A 17,971-nucleotide genomic window follows, 5' to 3' on the forward strand; every position below is an offset into this window, starting at 1 on the left:
GCCTGATTAGCTGGTGTCAGGCAGAGAGGTTGGAGCTCCTTCGACACCGATTGCATGATTGTCGGTCGGGGCACACCATCCTACAGAACCCTACCAGGGTGACAATACCAGTACTTGCGCGGGTCCACAAGCTCCATTGCGATAAGCAATGTACCCTGATTTGGATATCGACGTGAGCGTCGTGCTTGGCTCCCGCAGGTCACGGAGGGCCTCCGCGCCGCGTCTCGATCCCTGGGGTACATCCGGGGAATTCTCGCCACCCCGCGCTACGGACAGGGTGTCCGTACGCGAAGACGAGGAGTACCTCGTAGCACGCGTGAAGAATGCTTAGCGTGAATCTCAAGGCGTGCGTCGTGATTCATCTCCGAGACATTCCCGCGCTCAGCATCTTGCGCGGCAAATAGGATAGAACATGGCAGGCGGTCGACCTCGATGGCATCGCGACACAAGACTGGTCGTCGAATGTCCTTGCTGTAGATTAGATTGTCAGATGGAGCGAATATCGGAATTGTCAACGCCGGGGTTCTGATGAGGTACAGTACTGTAGCCCCCATCTGGCTGGGCTGTGCTGTGCTGTGTTGTCCTGTGCTGTACTCGACCCTGCGGACTGTAATTAAGCAATTCCCCTGGTGGCTCGCACGCCCAAGTCGACTCCTCCTTGATGTTCCAGTGAGGGCACGGATGGCTCCTGCGTTGCGACGAGAGGCACATAATCAGCTCCCATACATCTGATTAAATCCAAAGCTGAACTGCACGGCAATGTAGGCTAGGCGGTAGCAGGTGGTATGTAGCTCGGACAGGGCGGTCACGTCCTCCGTACGAGTATCATTCGAGTGGTTGTGGAATCGGGGTCGAAATTGCCCAGCTTCTTGTGCAGTACCTACCGAACTTCTGTGCCTTCTGCTGTCGTTCCCTTGTCCATGGCGAACCAGCGGTACTCGGGTACATTGTACGGCCACACCACATCAGATCAACCATGCTCTCCCGTTCTATTAAACACAAGGCGCCGCATGTCACTTGGCCTCGTGCAGGGTGCGGAATCGCCCCACGAGCCCAGGGCATGGCGACAGGTACAGAACCTCGCTGACTGCAGATGGAGGTCCCACGTATCGAGCACTCCCTACGTACCTAGTGAGTACTAGGCTGATTACTCCGTACATGACGCCGCAGTTGAATACCTGACCCTTCGAGACACAATGTCTTGACCTGAGACGACCCTCTATCATTCTCTGACGAATGTTAGGTGCGAGACGTTCCGTTACCGACCAACGCACTCGCTTGGAACTCTGCCGTGATGGCGCTGTTGCCGCGCGCCGGTTTCTCAAGTAGCCACCCCAAAGTTGCCGCACGTCCCGTCGAAGGTGATAGCACTACACGAAGTGGTATAAGACTGTACGAGTGCGAATGTCAAGAGTGGCACAACAGCGCTGGTGGGTGTCAACAGGTGGCACAACGGAGCAAGTCGAGGTTGTAAAGAGGTGCACAACATTGTGAGTAAGTGTCAAGAGCTACTCAACGCGGTTCAGAATGTCAACTAGCTGGTCCATTGCGGAGTCAAGTGGAGCTGAAGTGAACGTCGATGTGGTTATCAGGTGTCGAAACTCAAACATCTATTACCTATTGTCTCGACGTGGCTGGAGCCCCTTTCCGCCGGGCACGAGTCCCCAAGCAAGCTCCCGGATGATCGTCTCATGGATGGGTCAGGCGGGTTGACGTCGGAAGGGGACACATTCAGCTGTTTTCCGTCCCATGTCGCTCTGGCCGCGAGCGATTCCTCAAAGCGAGGTTCTCGCAGCTGCATTGCCCTCCAAGGACATGATTCTGCGACCGGACAATCATTCATCACCGGACGATGACCATTCATTATCTTCATTCAGGGCAATGACAATTCCTTTGGCCCTGATATCCTCCTCAATGGAAACCGACACGCGATACAACTCCACCACGATCTTGGGGATTTGGCCGCCCGGCTCCTTCTGTTCCGCCCTTTTGGACGTGGCTTCAAACTCGAGGTAGAGCACATGGGCCCTCTCGGTCGACAGGAAGAACGTCCGTAGACGTGCGAGCTCGAGCGAACCCCTGCGAGCATATTGCCCGCCAGTGAGAGGCACCCAAAACGCCCGTCCTAGTCGCAAAGCGATCCGTCCCAGGGATATGTCCCTCCGACACGGACAGAGGCGACGACACAGTCTCCACGAGCGGTCGATGCTGGAGAGTGAGGCCAGGATGATGGCCACGACCTGCTTCGATGCTTCTGCTGCGGCACAGATTTCCTCGTCATCATCACTGTCCATGCCGATGATGCGGAGGATCCGCAACACCGACCAAGGCGCGCCGGTGAAGCACCTCTCCGATATCGTGTCGCCGTACGATTTTCTGATCAGATGGGGGTATCTCTTCATGACGTCGACGAGGCTGCCGGTGAATTCGACGTAGGGATGGGAATATGGTGACGCCGAGACCACACCGGGAATGAGATCGGCGAATGGCAGCAAGTGTCCGCTGCTGGGACATGCTTTGTGCCCTTTTAAAGCCATCCTTCAATGCTGTGACCACCAGGGGATCATGTCTCAAGTGTTCCAATCTCTTTCATATGGCAACGGCCTTCGTCGCCCAGTGTGCGCTGTTGCCCAACTGCGGAGGCTTCATCAGGGCTGGTGGGAGGAGGCTTGTTGATCCGGCGAATGTCGATTCTCGGGATCCATGTCGATATGGTTGTCTCAAAGGGCGAGGGAGGGTGTGGGCTGGCCGCAGTGCAAGGGCTGTCCAAGTCGACTTTCAGGGTGAAAGGCGCCGTAGGGGAAGCTCGGTCCAGCTCTCTTCTGAAAGAATGCAGTCAAATAGTTAGACTCGTTCGATTCGTCCACCCCCTTGCCTCACACTAACGTGCCGGGCCGGGGACAAATGAGCCTGCTGCAATAGAGGAAGCAACAAAACAGACCAAGGTCCCCCTTCCGCCAAATGGCGAAGAGGTGGGCTCTGCTGCAGCCACCCCTACCTGTACCGCTGCACGATTGCTTCTGCTGGTCCTAATTTCTTGTTCCCTTTCGGAAGCATCTTCGGAAGCGGCGTGTGTGTGGGAGGCGTCGAATGACTGCTGTCAATCGTCCCACACCCCCCGGAGGCCTGCATGTCACCGAATCCGGGGGAAAGACCGTAAAATGACAGATGTAGTCGTGGCCTCTGTCTGACCCACTTCCGATGCATCGACTGCCTGTCTCAGATAGATCCTGGATTGAGCCACGAAGATATTCTTCAGGAGATGTCTTTCCTGCAGACTGGTCGTGCAAGTCTCGCACGGCGCGCAAGGCTACACCTGTTGTGAACCACACCGCAGAGCCGTATCCCTCGTGTATCCCAGAAAAAGCCATTTGAAGCCAAGCTGTTTAGGGACCGCCGGCTAGAATCCAGGCTTGACCACTTCACACCACCCTAATCGGTGGTGCATCAGTCGTATAGATACAAGCATACTCGTAGTCTCGTCCGAGTCGCCTCAACCGGACAGTTCTAACGATCTCAGGGCCATCAAGTTATTCCTAGACCTGGCGCTGATGCAGCCACCCCAGTAGATCCTAAAACCAGAGCTCAAATGCAAAGGGCGCTATTGGGTTCGGCCAGAATTAAGGTTGGAGCGGACTATTTCGACCCAGTCACTGCAAGTCCGCCAACCTTGAATTCAGGGAGCACAAAGGACACCAAAGCTACTCGTAGTGTGGAGAGTGGGCGATCGTGATGCTCGAGATCGATAACGAGAGAATGTGGGATTGTCGGGCTTGGCGCGGGGCTGGGCGACCGATCAGAACATCCTGACACGCTGCTCTACTCGGACTGCAGAGTGCTGCACAGTAGAAGCTCTGACGGCTCCAACCCCGCAGCAATGACTCTGACATTCGTTACCAGTACGGAGTAGCTTTAAGGCTCGAAATCCTAATCCAGGGGCACGATGCCGCCTCACTGCCAGCCTGACTTCCCGCACATCCCGGCACACTTGAAGGTGTTGTGGCTTCACGGACTCAGAACGATCAAAGGAGCAGGAAGTCCGCATCAGAAGACGCCCCACCGTGCCGTGACAGGATGAAGATTCACTAAACTTTCTCCTGACGATTCGGACACGGATCGAGGGATTCGTCAAACGAAGGACACTGCCGGAACAAGTGCAACCCGATCCCGGTCGAATTGAGCGTCTGGAACTGTGAACCGTGAGGAGGTGGAATGGCAGGCAGGCCGGAAAAAAGTGCCGTATACCAGCATGAAGCCTTCGACAACCAGCAAGACATAGCCCACGTTCTGCGTCCACGAGCTACAATCAGGCATGGACGGGACTCTGCTCGATCCTGTCGATGGCTGTCGCCGATCTGGCGCCGGGGATCTCGACACGGCTGAATTGAACAACACACCCTTGCTAGGTGCAGGGGGGACTGGAGGAATGAGTCGCTCATATCTGCTAGCGCCGTCGTGGGTGGAAGGCTGCTGGCGGAAGCGCGACCGAACCGAACCGAAGTTTCGCAAAGTACGGGGGGTATCGTCTTCGGCTCAGATGCGGGAGAAGTGGATCGATCAATGATTGACCGGGGCCTTTGCCAATTGCAGCAAGCGTCATCTGCCTTCAGCTTTTGCGGGCTTGACACCTCCCATCACTTCGGGATTTGGCCCGTGCATCATGTCCTTCGATGCACTTGGGTTGGCTCTCGAGGAAAGTACTAATGGCCCGATTGCCTCGAGTCACACAGCGCAAAATTCTTGGGCACACCTCTGCAAGCATCTCAGCACAACGGCGCAATGGACCACATTCTTCTATGGCAGGACGACCAATTTCCCCCTGCACCTCCCCCCTCACCTTGTCCTGATCAGATGGAATTCACATACGCCTACGGTTTCCCCGCGGGCCAACTGACCTTTACTTGGCCTACGGAAGGCGAATATCTTGGGGAGACTCGAGCAGAGCCATCTTCCCAGAGCGGCACCGACAACGATGCGCTGCCGGTTCTCAGCGCGACATCGTGCGACGGTGATGGCTGCGAATCAGCGATCGACAACGACAAGCATGCCCGAGCCGTCAAAGTCACGGTCGATGCCGAGACCTACTTGGTCGATATCCTCAAGGGAGACGTTCTGACTCCAGTTTGGCTGACCGACCAAGGTCAGTTGTCTCCTGCGCTGCGGTAGGTCCAGGCCTTCACAAAGCCATGCATTTCTAACTCTCCCAGTCACGCGTTGAACGATACCATCTGCGATGCCTATATGCTGGTGAAGCTCTCTCTCTCAGACCACGTACCGTCAAGGCTTGGGGTGCTCGACCACGTTGAGAGAGCCGAGGTGCCCGAAGTGCGTCAGTTGAACGACGGTTCGTGGGAAGTGCTTGTCCTGAAAACATACGTCCCGGTGTTATGTCGCAGGCTCTACGAGGCACGCCGGCGCTTCCATCTGGATCTGGCGTACGACGGGTTCGAGCCTCGCAAGGAGGATGTCGAGTGCTGGGGACTCGAGAAAGCCAAGCATCTGTGCGCCATGTGGTTCGAGACAAGGGCGATGGAGGTGATCCGAGGCGCCTGCTATATCGCCTCGGTCTACTACCGCAGGCGCTTGGATTTGCTCCATCAAAGAGTATTACGATGAATCTGTATGTTAGCTCCAATGAAACGAGCGCCCTCGACTCCGGAACGGGACGCATGTTTGGTTGTTTGGGTGGCTAAAGGTCCTGGCGTCTGGCGTTTTGACGAACACGCATCTGCTCATGCCAGTGGCAAAGCACAACCTTGCAGTGTTGAAGCCTCACTTGACTTCTTCCGCACTAATTCCAGTGTGAAGGAACTTGCCGGGTTGATGCAGTCCGCTTGGGAGAAAGTCAGAGCCTCTGTGAAAATTAGGCATCTCCGGAGATGATCAGCCGAACAGGAGAGGCGATCACACAGATATCTGCAGCTAGTCCGGCGGTCCATGCACATGGTCATTCGGAGTCGTCGTTTAGAGTGATCAGCTCCACGCCTTCGAGTGCCTCCTAGTGCCCTAGAGACCTGGCACCTCTGCTCTGGGCTGGGTGTGCGCTCCAGTATGTCATCAAAAGCCAACGAGAGGCTCAGGCGGCCGTGTCTCACCTCGAGCAGGCCTGCGAGTGCAGGGTAACGTCCATGCTTGAACCATGCACGACCAACCCTCCCGTATTCAACGACAGCTAGACGTCCAAACTGGCTGTATCCTGCGCGATGGCAGGCTCCCCAAATGTGACAAGTCAAGTTGTTGGTCGCCGGTCAACATCTGTTGGTGGACGTTCACCAAGACTCCTACCTGGAGAACCCTGTTCAGGAGGCACCTTGGAGTGACCATCGACATTTTTGAGTTTTGGCTTCCGAGGACGGGTACTTATACAGGGATCAGATAAAGTGAAAGGAGATGTGAAGCTTGGGTGATGACGACGAGACTGCGCGTTCGGTCCCTCTGACTGGCCGAGATGCAGGTGCGGGGTGGCGGGGAACGGATGAGGCTGGGCCGTGGCGGCCTTGAGGCTTTAGCGCAGGTTGGCGCATGTCGCCCCTCCAAAAGTCGATACTCCCATGCAAGGGAGAAGTGATGGGCCAGGGCGCCTCGTTCGGATCTTTGTGCCGTGGAGGGAAAGCTGTTTTACGTACATGTCGTCTCATACACAGTATGAATCATGATGCAGCTTGGACATAGGGACATCCTGATCGAGCGAACACGAAACCAACCTGAACATTCATAGCCTCATCCCTACGAGCAGCGGCTGCAGGGAACACGATTCATGTACGGGCACGAGCACATCTAGGTGACTGCGTTCACAGGCATGGCGCAACGCATAGAGTTTGCATCCGCTGGAGGATGAGATTGTTGCTGGGCCGAGTTTGTGTGGCATGGGAATCCGAGGAAGCCATTCCGAATACCCTTAACCGCGCAAAGCAGAAGTGAGTGAGCCGGGTGTGAGCATGTGGTGAGCATGTGGTGAGCCGGTGGTGAGGAGGTGGTAAACAGGCAGTGAGCACCGAGTGAGTGATTGTTCAATCACATGTCGTCACTTCTTGCTGACTCCCAGCTCCCCAACCAACGGACGGCGCTAGAAGAGGGGTTGGTGGTCAATGCTCACTTTCACATTACTTACGTGAAACTCTCCGTAAACTCTCTTTGCGCCCTGATCGCTTCTGTCCTCGTACTGTGCAGCAGCCACTCCAGGCTATTGTCTTCCTAGTCTCCTGGCAGACCTCGACTCGGACTCCCCTCAGGCTTTCGGCCCGCCGCGACAACCGAACACTGAACTCTAACTCCACAGCGAGGATAGCGACATTCGCCAATCTCGCTCCCTTGCAGCGGATGGATGCAAGGGGATGGCTAACACTGGATTGGAGACGCCACTGTGATCGTATCTGCATCAGTGGGGCCAGACAGCACTTCCCCGGGAGCTGTGCAACCAGTCAGCGATCTCGAGGAATGCAATGGCAACCACCACCAAACATCGGATCGTTGGAGCTGCTGTGCAGTGTACAGTAGCCAGTTCGGTGTGGTTGGATGGCCCTGCCAACACGAGGTAGGCCAGTCTTCTTCTTAGCAGTCACTAAGCACCCGAGGGGTACAACAGCACTTCACATCTGCTCATCTCTCATCGCCTCCCCAGAAAGCTCTGCCTCTACAACCTCCTTGCACTCCCCTTGCCCGTGGCTCATTCCTCCGTATGCTATTGAGCAGTCATGAATCCCGCTGAAAGTCAAGCAACGACGTCCTCTGAAGGTCAGTCACCGGCTGCCACCGAGTCCCTCAATGGCCACGTCACATCGGATCTCCCCTCCATCTGTTCCACGGACCAGCCAAAAGACCTAAGACAAAGGAGCCCTGCGTCACCGGTTGGCCAAGGCAACCCGGACGCTGAGGACGAAAAGCCAGTAGATGGTTGCTGCGAACACCGTCGTCTCCCCGATGCATCTGTCAGGGAACATGATCGACGAGAAAACATACCTGAGCGGCTTCAGCGTCTTGAGGCCATGTTGAATCACCTGGCAGACAGAATAGCTCTGCAGCCGCAGCCGGCCCCTAGCAATGGCCGCATGGGGCTGTTGTGGCGAGGTGGCGGTTCCTCTCTCAGCGTGGAGGGCTTGCTTGCCATGGCCGCAACACGATCGCGTAAGACATATGCCCCGGTGACACCACGGGCTTTGGTCATGGCACCAGATGTGTCATGCTTGCTCGACCTGGAGCCCACCACCATGCACCATCTGGCGATGTCCTACATGCAAAACTTCCACCCCCGCAACATGATTCTGGACTGGCAGGGATCCGACATGCGGGACGCCCTTCAAGCGGCGGACAAGAAATTCGAGCGGACTGTCGACACCTGTATCCTGTTGCTTGTGCTGGCCATCGGGTCCATCTCGGCGTTCGAGGACGGCTTCAACTATTGGGATATCCCGGGAGCTGGACCGTCGGGGCTGAACCCGCTCGACGAGATTGGTGATGTGTTCTTCAACATTGCGACGTCAATGTTTGTCGAAGCCCGGGACGTCAGTTGGCCCAGCGTCCGCTGTTGGCTCTTGATCGCCTTCTACCATTCGATGAAGCTTCGCGTGTACGACCAATGGCTGGCCGTTTCGCAAGCCGCCATGACTGCGATGATGCTGCTGCGGATGGACGAGCGCTCGAAACGCACGCATGCGCAACTGTACTGGGCCATCTACCTGCAAGAGAGTCAACTTCTCTCCGAATTCGACTTCACGCCTACCGGCATCGCGGAATTCGAAAGCATCATCCCGGCCCCGCCTGCAGGAGGCGGCAAGCCACAGGACGAGACCCAAAAGCAATACTGGGACATCTTCCTAGCTGAGATTCTGTTGTGGCGCATAGTCAACAGAGTTCGCTATTATGTGGGTGACGCCGTCCGGTTCGACGGCACGGTCACCGGCATGTCACCGGCTCCCTTTGCGGCGCCAGCGCTGTCGATGATCCGTGGACTCGACCACGAGCTGGCATCCTGGCGCCTCCATCTCCCGCTGTCATTCCGCGCCGAGTTTGAGTTCGACCCTGGGGCCCAGGCCATGAGCTGGCGACGTCACCGCAGCGTGCGTGAGCAGATGATCGGAACGTTGCAGGCCGGGTACTTCAAGGCCAAGGCCATCCTCTTCAGGCCGTTTCTTTTCCACATTTTACACCATGGCTCCGTCGAGGGGTTCTCTCAGGAAGAATCAACCGGCGCGGCGATGGGTCTGGAAACCGCGCTGCAGGCTCTGTTGTGCAGTGGCGTGCTATGCGACAATCTCCGCCTCGTGCCGCTGCTCATCGTCCCATCGAGAAGGTACGTTGTGTCCAGCTCCTGTCCGCGCACAATCCTGTCTTTCCATTCCGCCCCGTTTCTTCCTGCCAACCACATGTCCAAATGCTGACCTTGAACTTGGACAGTTTCCTCGCGCTCGCAATCTTGGCCAAGGTCTTGCTACAGAGTCCTCGTTGCCAGTCACTCGTACCTCCGGCCTGGGAGAAGACACTGCCCCTCATCCGAGCTCGCCTCCGAGACCAAATCGTTGCCCGTTCGACTGTCATCGGCCAAGACCTGGAGACCTTGTCCCTCCTTGACGCAGATGGCACTGCTTGAACATCTCCGCAGGCAGGGCACCTGTTATTGCACCACTGTGGGGCAATCTGACTGCTGGAAGACGTTGGTCTACACAAGAAGCAAGAGGCGGGCTGGGATAGACAGCACCGGTTCCGCCCACCCCATAAGCTTCTATGGAGGAGAATGCCTTTCTTCGTTCGACCAAGACAACGCAGGCAGACTTCTATGTTTTTATATTCTTCAATGCCATGGCCTCAGGCGGAGTGGACCTGTATCAACACCTTGTTGTATTAGGGATCGTCGAGGACGTGCGAGTTAGGTTAGTTACTGGAGAGAAGGCCGGGGTTTTATGTCATCGCCGTGGGACGTCTGCGAGACGTTGGCGTCGCTACGGCGTGGCATGCTGTTTCAATCCAGGAATACCGTTCCCTATCGTAACGTTGGCGTCGCATTCGTCTTTCCGTGAAGGCCCATCTTTCGCTTGCCACGACGCACTCGAGTCATAGACCTGGGCTGCCCTTGCATGTGCTTTCCAGACGCACGCTTCCTGTAATTTAAAACCTTGTCAGTCCTCGACACTGGACGCTCGATACTGTACTGTATTGTAAGACACAGTCGTGAAGTCTCGTGGGAGGCTACACGCAGCACCGTCTCCCCCGTGCAGACCAACCATGTGTTGTCCAGTGCCATGGCCGAAACACATATATCGTGTAACCAGTTGTTCCGACGTTGATCTGCCACCTGGCGACTCCGTCACCTTAATAGCAAGCAAGATGATTAAACATGCGGGAGGGCGGGGAGGGTTATTCGAAAAAGGCCGCCACCTCCGACGGTAGATAAGTAAACTTCAGTGCCACGTCTAGCGATGCTTTTTGCACAGGACGAGACGCTGTAGAAACACGCTGATCGCTAGGTACGTCACCTTCCTTCGCTGGACTATTCCAGACTTTCTTTACTCGCAGGACTAAAGGCGGGGCCATGTGCAGGGGGGAGGGGGGTTTGCCACTAGATCGGGATCGACGGCTGATGGTGATAAAGAGACAGCACGAACAGCGAAATGCAGTGCCGGGAAGTGCGGGTACAGTAGGACAAGGAGAGCACTGGGCAAAGGTGGAGGTAGGGGCACGGGCAGCGGCACGGACCCAAGACGCCCACTATAATGTACTTGTGGGCGCCTCTGTACAGTGTATGTAGTATATCCGGCCTGCTAAGGGAGCTAATTGATATCGACATGAGTCTTAACCACGATTACCTACAAAGGCAGGACAGAAGAGAACACACTTCTCAACGTAAAGGGCGAGTATCTTGGTTTAGGACTTGTTTCCTGCGGTGCACGTTACGTACAGCATTGGTATGTAGCTGTAGTATTGACATTTGTCTGTCTAACCATAGCGGTCGGTGTGAAGATGGTCCAAGGTGTTTGCTCACGCGAGTACTCCCAGTGTCTTTTATTCTTCCCTGAGTAAGCCCCCCGCTCACAGCGAGGCTTTGAGCGCAGGCTTGTTTTCGGGTGGTGCGGCATACATGCCTCCTGCCGAGACGTCATGCTTGAGAGGTTGTCCGGCGAGGAAGCGTCGCAGGTTCTCTGCGACCAGTGCCTCCGAGTATCGAGGTTTCCCTCCCGCCGCATGCGGTGAAAGAATCAGATTTGGCGCTTTCCATAACGGGGATGACGCGGGCAGAGGCTCGGTGTGGAAGACGTCCAAAGCGGCACCACCGAGTGTCCTTGCGTGGAGTGCTTGGGCGAGTGCATCTTCATCCACGCATGTTCCTCGGCCGACATTGATGACCCAGGCATGATTCGGCAGCAACTTCATGCGTTCGGCGTTGAGAGCATGGAAGGTTGCCTTGGAGCCTGGAAGGATCATGATCAGAGCGTCGGTCTGAGGTAGCAGCTTGGGCAGGGCGTCGTTGGTCTGTACTTGGATGCCGTCAATGATTTCTTCAAAGAGGCCGACGCCTCTCACGTTGGCGCCCAACGCGATCAGGTGAGGCGCGAGCTTCCGACCGATGTTGCCCATGCCCCACATGAGGATGTTGGCACCCTTGAGCGACGTGAACGAGCCCTTGGGTCGATCGGGAAGGAATCCACCTAGATGTCCCGGCCACTTGCCCTGGTTCTGATAGTCACGCATCTCGTACAGCTTGCGGGCGGCACTGAGGAGGAGTGCAAGTGCATGTTCGGTCACCGTCTCATCGTGTAGATTGGTGCCGGCTGTCACCTTGATGTCGGGGGAGAAGCCCGCCGCCAGGACATCGTTTGGGCCCGCGAAGAGGGACTGAATCCAGCGGAGGTTACGCATCCGTTTGGCGGCGTCGGCGAGGTTGGTGTTGGCCCATGTGACGATGATTTCTGCATCGATGAGCTCTTCGGGAATCGGTTTGTGGACATCGTACTGATGCAACGAGACGCCGAATCCTTCGAGACTGCTTGGGTCGAATACCAAGGAGTTCGGGTAGAGGAGCTTCATTCTTCTGTGATTAGAGTGGGAGTGGAGAGGCCTGGAGGGAGAGTAGTTGTGCTCTTCGCGGACAACGAGACCGATGCTGTTGATTTATTCCCAGACATGCGTCCCTTGGGCGCTGACCATGCAGAATCCGCTGTCCACCATTCTGGTGTAGCGTGGAAGTGCATCTTCGTGTACGGAGTAAGTTTGCGGGGGAAATCGGAGCCCTTGCAGATGACCCTGGGATGACCTCCACGGGGGAGGATGATATCCCGGGATACGTCGCAGGACGGCCGAAGCGTACAAGGTCTAGGCCGGGTAAACGTTCAAACCAGATGCGGGCGCGGAGACATCATATCCTCCTCCATCTGCTCTGCCATTCCGGGAACGCGAAGCCGCAGGGGTCCTGGGTCGCCGTGTTTGGGCAGCTTACCTCAGTCGTCCGCTGGCGGGAGACGATAATGAGTACTCGCAGCAGCAGACGGGGCAACAAGGCTGCCGTCGCAGCTCCCAAGGCTGAGTCTCTTGGCAGGGGAAGCAGCCAATCACAATGGGCGCTACACGTCACCGCCCGGCTGTCACCAAGTTTGCACCTGAGAACTGAGAGTCGCTCCGGGGGCCTCGAACTGGGTGACCACGTAAACCTCAACCTCGACACAAGTCCGACTGTGAGCTGTTGTGTGCATATGCTTCGCCAGCCGCTCGTTGTCACCGCCTGTGTCTGACCATTCGCCCTGCCGGGAAGTTACCACGCAAAGCTGTAAGCTCTGTCGCAGCGCGACCGCATCTTATGCATTGAGCGGACAGCAGAGCATTGCTCAGTCGTGCTGTGCCACAGCCCTCTCCCACCGCGGCCAATCTACCACCATGGCATCTCGTTCCGCCCACAGACTCACCTCCTCCCTGCGGAAATGGCTGCTCTCCTCGCCACCGGCCGAATGGGCCCTCAACCAACTCCGCGAACTCCTCATCGGGGCCTTGCGCCAGGGACCCGTCCCGAAACATGTCGCCTTTGTCATGGATGGCAACCGTCGCTTTGCACGAAATCACCGAATCGAGACCGTCGAAGGACACAACTTGGGCTTTGAAGCCCTGGCCAAGATTCTGGAGGTGTGCTACAAATCCGGCGTCCACACCGTGACAATCTACGCCTTCAGCATTGAAAACTTCAAGCGCAGTAAATACGAGGTGGACGCATTGATGGCCATGGCCAAGATCAAGCTGAAGCAATTGGTTCAGCACGGGGACCTGCTCGACCGGTACGGCGCCCGCATCCGCATCCTGGGACAGAGGGAATTGATTAAACCGGATGTGCTGGAGGCCGTGGACAAAGCGGTCGAAACGACGAGCCATAATCAAGGCAAATGTGTCTTGAATGTGTGTTTCCCTTACACCTCAAGAGAGGAGATCACGACCGCGGTCAAGTGTGTGGTGGAGCAATGGAGTCGGCCTCTCCCCGAGGAGCATCCAGCCGGCCAGAAGGACAGACAGAGCCCCTTCCGCGAGGACCGAATCGCCCAAGCCATAAGGTCGGAACAGGTCTCCCAGCACTCGACCACGACGCACCTCTCGCCCCCCGGCTTCCGGTCCCCATCGTCAAGCACGACCAGCTTATCATCATACTCGCCCGATCTGGCCTCAGACCACGACACCGAATCTGTGTCGACTTCCACCACCCTCCACCATGACGACGCACCGGCACCCTTCTCTCACACGTCCTCCACGAGCCAGAAACCGCGCTACCCTCCGCCCGACTCCATCACCGCCGAAACAATCACCTCCAACACGTACACCTCGTCCTGCCCGCCCATCGATCTCTTGATCCGCACCTCCGGCGTGTCCAGACTGTCAGATTTCATGCTCTGGCAATGCCACGAAGACACCGAGATTGTCTTTCTCGACGTGCTGTGGCCGGAATTCGATCTCTGGAGTTTCCTCCCCGTCCTGTGGGAGTGGCAGTGGCGCAGGCGGCGCGAGCAGAAGATGGAACACGAGATGAAGACCACGCGGCCGGATCCGGGGGCGGGTAAGGTGCATGCTACCTGAATGGGAGGTGCATCAACAAGAGCTTGCAACTTTGCGACATGAACCACGGTGACGGTGCTGGCGCCGAGGAGAACCCATGAAATTTGGCTTTGGTGTAGTCCGGTGTCCCGAGCCACATCAGATATCCAGCGCGGGCACCCGGAATTTGAACCAGCCCACAGAATCGCCAACCTCAGGGGAACCAGGCGTCTATCAGGCTTACAAGCCAGCGAGCCAAGCGGTCATGAGTTCAAACAAAGTACATTGAGAGCGTGCGTTGTTTGTGCGAGTCTCAGGATTGCCGTACGCCGCGGTTTTGTCTTCCTTGATTGCTTTAGTGGAAAACGTCAGACAGATGGATATCCTTGTACAATTTCAGTGGTCAGCCCGACCGAGTACGGAGTACATACGTCTTATTTCTATGCCTGCATAGCTACTATCCACCATCTGGTATACAGGTGGATAACCACCCACCTAGCTACCTACCTTCTCATAAGCCTAGAATACCAACATTGATGGACTCCAGAGTTGCTGCGGGATACAAAGTACTATAGGTACATATAACCGAAGCTATCGAGTGGGCTATACGACGTACCGTGTATGGCGTACAACGATAGACCAATCTACCAGTCCGAGGAACTACATTATACTTACTTAGTACCTCAGCGTACGTGGCGACTCATCTTTTGCTCGGCGGCTCGCCTTGCAAAATCCAGCACATGAATCATTATACACACAAAACGAGTCTGGACGAGCTGAAACTTGCAAGGGCTATCACTATCGCTCCAACGAGAGCCACGGCCGCAGCTACAGTGGCTAAATTCCACGTTCAGGTGCACGTCTAGTCTTACGTTCGCGATGCAATCCACCAAACTCGGGCACGATCAAATCTTATTGTTAAAACGTGCATGGTCAACGTTGGAACCTCGTCTTTCCTATCGGCCTTATCCGCTCTGTCCACCCTTTTCTTCTTCTCCCCTCTCATCGAGTTCCGCGGCACATGCGAGGCTCGAGGCTAAGGCCCCGTGAAAAAGCGACACGCCTCGATAACGTCGGCGTCCCCGTTGGCAAAGTCCCAGCCGACGATCCGACTGTCCTGTGAACAGCATACAATCCTCCTGGCGTCGAATTGTAACTTGAATACCCTTGACACCGAAGAGGCCGCCGCGCTGGGTGCAGCATGCTGGGCGGAGGGTTGCCCGTTCTGAGATGCTGCGGTCGCGGCAGAGAGGGGATCGGAAGGCGCGCGCGCTTGCTGTTGTTGCCGCGGATGCGGTTGAGATGGTTGCTGTTGGGCGGCTGAGGTGGCGGCGAATGGTCCGTCATGAGGATGATGGGGGATTGTGCGACGGTGCCCATTTGTGGACGAGCCGGCGTGTGTACTGCCCGTCTGCCGTGCGCGTGACTGCGAAATAGAGTTGTCCAATGTCTGAGTGACGGCCGCCTGAGCTTGTGCCGCGGCCTGTTGAGCTATTGATTGGACGCTGTTGCCGTGTACCGTGAGGTTGATGTTGTTGCGCGTCGGACCACCAACCTCGACAGATCCGTTGAGTGCTCGACCCAGGCCTGTGACGTCCGCGAGTCCAGTACCGAAATTGCCAAATGATGTGTTCACGGCTTGTTGGAGGATGTGAGAGACGGACATCACGGCCGGACGGACGCTGCCAGCAGCACTTTCGTGGCCCGTCGAGGGGAGTATCGGAGCCTGTCGAGGTTGCTGGGCCGCTGGAGCAGCGCGAACAGCCGCAGCAGTGCGGACAGTGTCGGCCGCTCGGTCGTACAGTAACTGCTGCCGATGATTCAGCTGTGGCTGTTGAGACGGCGACTCTTGTCGCAGGACTTGACCCATGACCCAATCGCCCTTGGCGTTCTTCCGCCAGATGATGATTGATTCATCGTATGAGCCCGACACGATGCGACCCCATTTACTGCCGCCGCCCCCCGGAGGTAATCTGGAGCCGATGGTGAATCGCGAAGTGCCCTCCACATTGATTCTCGCACCTTGCCGGAGCGCCCGATGCTCGAGAACGACACCACTCGCAAGGAGGTAGTCCAGGTACCTCTTCTCGACGCGCCTCGCCTCGTCCTCCTCGTTACTCCCGGGCAGGTCGCCAAATCCGGCTTGCACGGTCCGCACCAGGTTTGTATGCCCCTTGAGCTCGGCTACCTCAGAACCTGTCACCGGGTCATATATTCTCACTGTGTTATCACTACTCCCGCTGACAATTCGCTTGCTGTCGAACTCCACGCAGGCAATGCCCTTCTGATGCCCTTGTAACGTCCTGAGCAGCTTTCCGGTCTTGGCATTCCACACTTTGATGTATCTATCACCAGAGGCGGAGACGATGAGATCACCGTTGATCTGTATGGCGTTGACGGCTGCACTGTGACCTTCCAGCGTCAGCAGAAGCATGTACGGCTTTATAGCCTGTATCTCCCCATTGGCAATTCCGGCTTCCAGGCGCGATGGCCCCATTTCCGCCGTGTTGACAATGTATACAGGCACGCGAACATGACCGCCCGGTTTGACCTCGGGATAGTCCTGGTCCGTAGCAACCATGTGTTTTCTACTCCAGACCTTGATGCGTCGGTCTTTGGAGCAGGTAACGAGGTAGCGTTGGTCGAAGCGGAGATTGAGGACAGACTCTTCGTGCGCAGATGGGATTTCGTGTATCTTCTGCCCGGTGGAAAACCGCCAAATGATGACACTTGCGTCGCTGCTTCCCGAGATGATGACATCCTCCTTCTCCGTGGGATCAAACTGCAGGCAGAGCACAGACTGATAGTGGCCGGTCAACGGTTTCCCTCTCAAGCGGCGAGTTTCGAGGTCCCAGACACGGAGAGTCTTGTCCCGACTGCCACTGACCAGCCACTTGCCAAAGAACTGGATAGTGTAGACGCATTCCGTGTGACCTTCGTGGGGGTAGCTGGGATCGGGTAGCTGGAACGTGGAATATCGGCCTTTGATCCAATTCTGTTCCAGCCTCTGCCGTTGCCTGTAGAGATGGACCCAGTTCAGCTTCTTCTCTCCGTTGCTGTCATAAACGACGAGTCGCGTCTTGAAGGGATGATCGGGAATGCGAGATGCTCTTTTACTCGAGCTGACTTCGCCTTCGGTGTCACCAGAGTAGTCCATGTCTTCGTCGTCCTCTTGGCTTTGCCTCTTGTTCGGCCGCGAGGGAGAGTTCTGGATTCTTGCCAGTGCATCTTGCATCTCCAAGTCGTCGGTCTCGGACTGCATGTCGGTGTCTACTTCAATGGGACCGTGCTGTTCCCGCCATTGATCGACGTCGGCCGGGACAGGGGTTGAGGCTTCAGCCAGAATCGCCTGTCGTCTCTCGAACCAGTCGGACGTCACTCTCTTTTTCAGGGAGGGTTGACCATGGGGCGGCGCTCTGGCCTTCTTTAACTGTTGACGCCCGGCTGACATGCGTGAACTTTCAAATTTTCTGATTTCTTTCTCGTTCAAGCCCCAGCCTTCCAACCTGTACAGTTCCTGCCACAGCATGGTGTCCATGATCCGCGTTTGCCACGTCTTTGAAGCTAGTGAGGCTGCCAACAGCGTCTCCGCGTCCAGGTAGGCGAATATCTGCAAAGTGATTTCCTGCGGGAGCTTCTCCATCGGATCCATGTGCAGCAGAGGCGTTAGTCGGTCGACCACGCCTGATATGTGAGATGTTCGCAGCGTGCGCAGGATCTCGTATGCAATCTCGGCGCGCGCGTCTTCATTCTGTGCCAGGACCCATTCTTGAAAGCGGGCCGCCGTGGCCGCGAACATGCGCCCATGCTCGTCCGGGCTGGCCGAGTCTTCGGAGAAGCCTTCATCCAAACGGAAGGGCGTCGTCGACGGCGGGGGACACGGCGGGCGCGGCTGGTCAAAGTGGTTTTGGTCGAAGGGATCCATGGCACTGGGATCAGGCTGGGGTCTGCTGGAATGGAGGAAATAGATCCC

The 17,971-nt window shown here is 56.6% G+C and overlaps 6 protein-coding genes across 6 annotated transcripts; 3 read left to right on the forward strand and 3 right to left on the reverse strand.

The window, feature by feature from the left end:
- Positions 1–1,835: 1,835 nt before the first annotated feature.
- G647_10276 (uncharacterized protein) lies at positions 1,836–2,537 on the reverse strand (the record flags this gene model as incomplete). Its single annotated transcript, XM_008726267.1, has 1 exon — positions 1,836–2,537. One exon carries the CDS (start codon positions 2,535–2,537, stop codon positions 1,836–1,838), a length of 702 nt encoding a protein of 233 aa, XP_008724489.1.
- A 2,242-nt stretch (positions 2,538–4,779) lies between these two features.
- On the forward strand, positions 4,780–5,616 carry G647_10277 (uncharacterized protein; the record flags this gene model as incomplete). Its single annotated transcript, XM_008726268.1, has 2 exons — positions 4,780–5,162; positions 5,208–5,616. The coding sequence occupies 2 exons, from the start codon at positions 4,780–4,782 to the stop codon at positions 5,614–5,616; spliced, it is 792 nt and encodes a 263-aa protein (XP_008724490.1).
- Positions 5,617–7,694: 2,078 nt separating this feature from the next.
- On the forward strand, positions 7,695–9,586 carry G647_10278 (uncharacterized protein; the record flags this gene model as incomplete). The annotated part of the gene is made up of 2 exons (XM_008726269.1): positions 7,695–9,289; positions 9,394–9,586. 2 exons carry the CDS (start codon positions 7,695–7,697, stop codon positions 9,584–9,586), a joined length of 1,788 nt encoding a protein of 595 aa, XP_008724491.1.
- Positions 9,587–11,022: 1,436 nt separating this feature from the next.
- Positions 11,023–12,018, reverse strand: G647_10279 (uncharacterized protein; the record flags this gene model as incomplete). Its single annotated transcript, XM_008726270.1, has 1 exon — positions 11,023–12,018. The coding sequence occupies one exon, from the start codon at positions 12,016–12,018 to the stop codon at positions 11,023–11,025; it is 996 nt and encodes a 331-aa protein (XP_008724492.1).
- An 843-nt stretch (positions 12,019–12,861) lies between these two features.
- Positions 12,862–14,040, forward strand: G647_10280 (di-trans,poly-cis-decaprenylcistransferase; the record flags this gene model as incomplete). Its single annotated transcript, XM_008726271.1, has 1 exon — positions 12,862–14,040. One exon carries the CDS (start codon positions 12,862–12,864, stop codon positions 14,038–14,040), a length of 1,179 nt encoding a protein of 392 aa, XP_008724493.1.
- A 994-nt stretch (positions 14,041–15,034) lies between these two features.
- G647_10281 (uncharacterized protein) lies at positions 15,035–17,923 on the reverse strand (the record flags this gene model as incomplete). Its single annotated transcript, XM_008726272.1, has 1 exon — positions 15,035–17,923. The coding sequence occupies one exon, from the start codon at positions 17,921–17,923 to the stop codon at positions 15,035–15,037; it is 2,889 nt and encodes a 962-aa protein (XP_008724494.1).
- Between the last annotated feature and the right edge of the window lie 48 nt (positions 17,924–17,971).

This window comes from Cladophialophora carrionii, assembly GCF_000365165.1.
Source record: "Cladophialophora carrionii CBS 160.54 unplaced genomic scaffold supercont1.13, whole genome shotgun sequence".
NCBI lineage: Eukaryota > Fungi > Ascomycota > Eurotiomycetes > Chaetothyriales > Herpotrichiellaceae > Cladophialophora > Cladophialophora carrionii.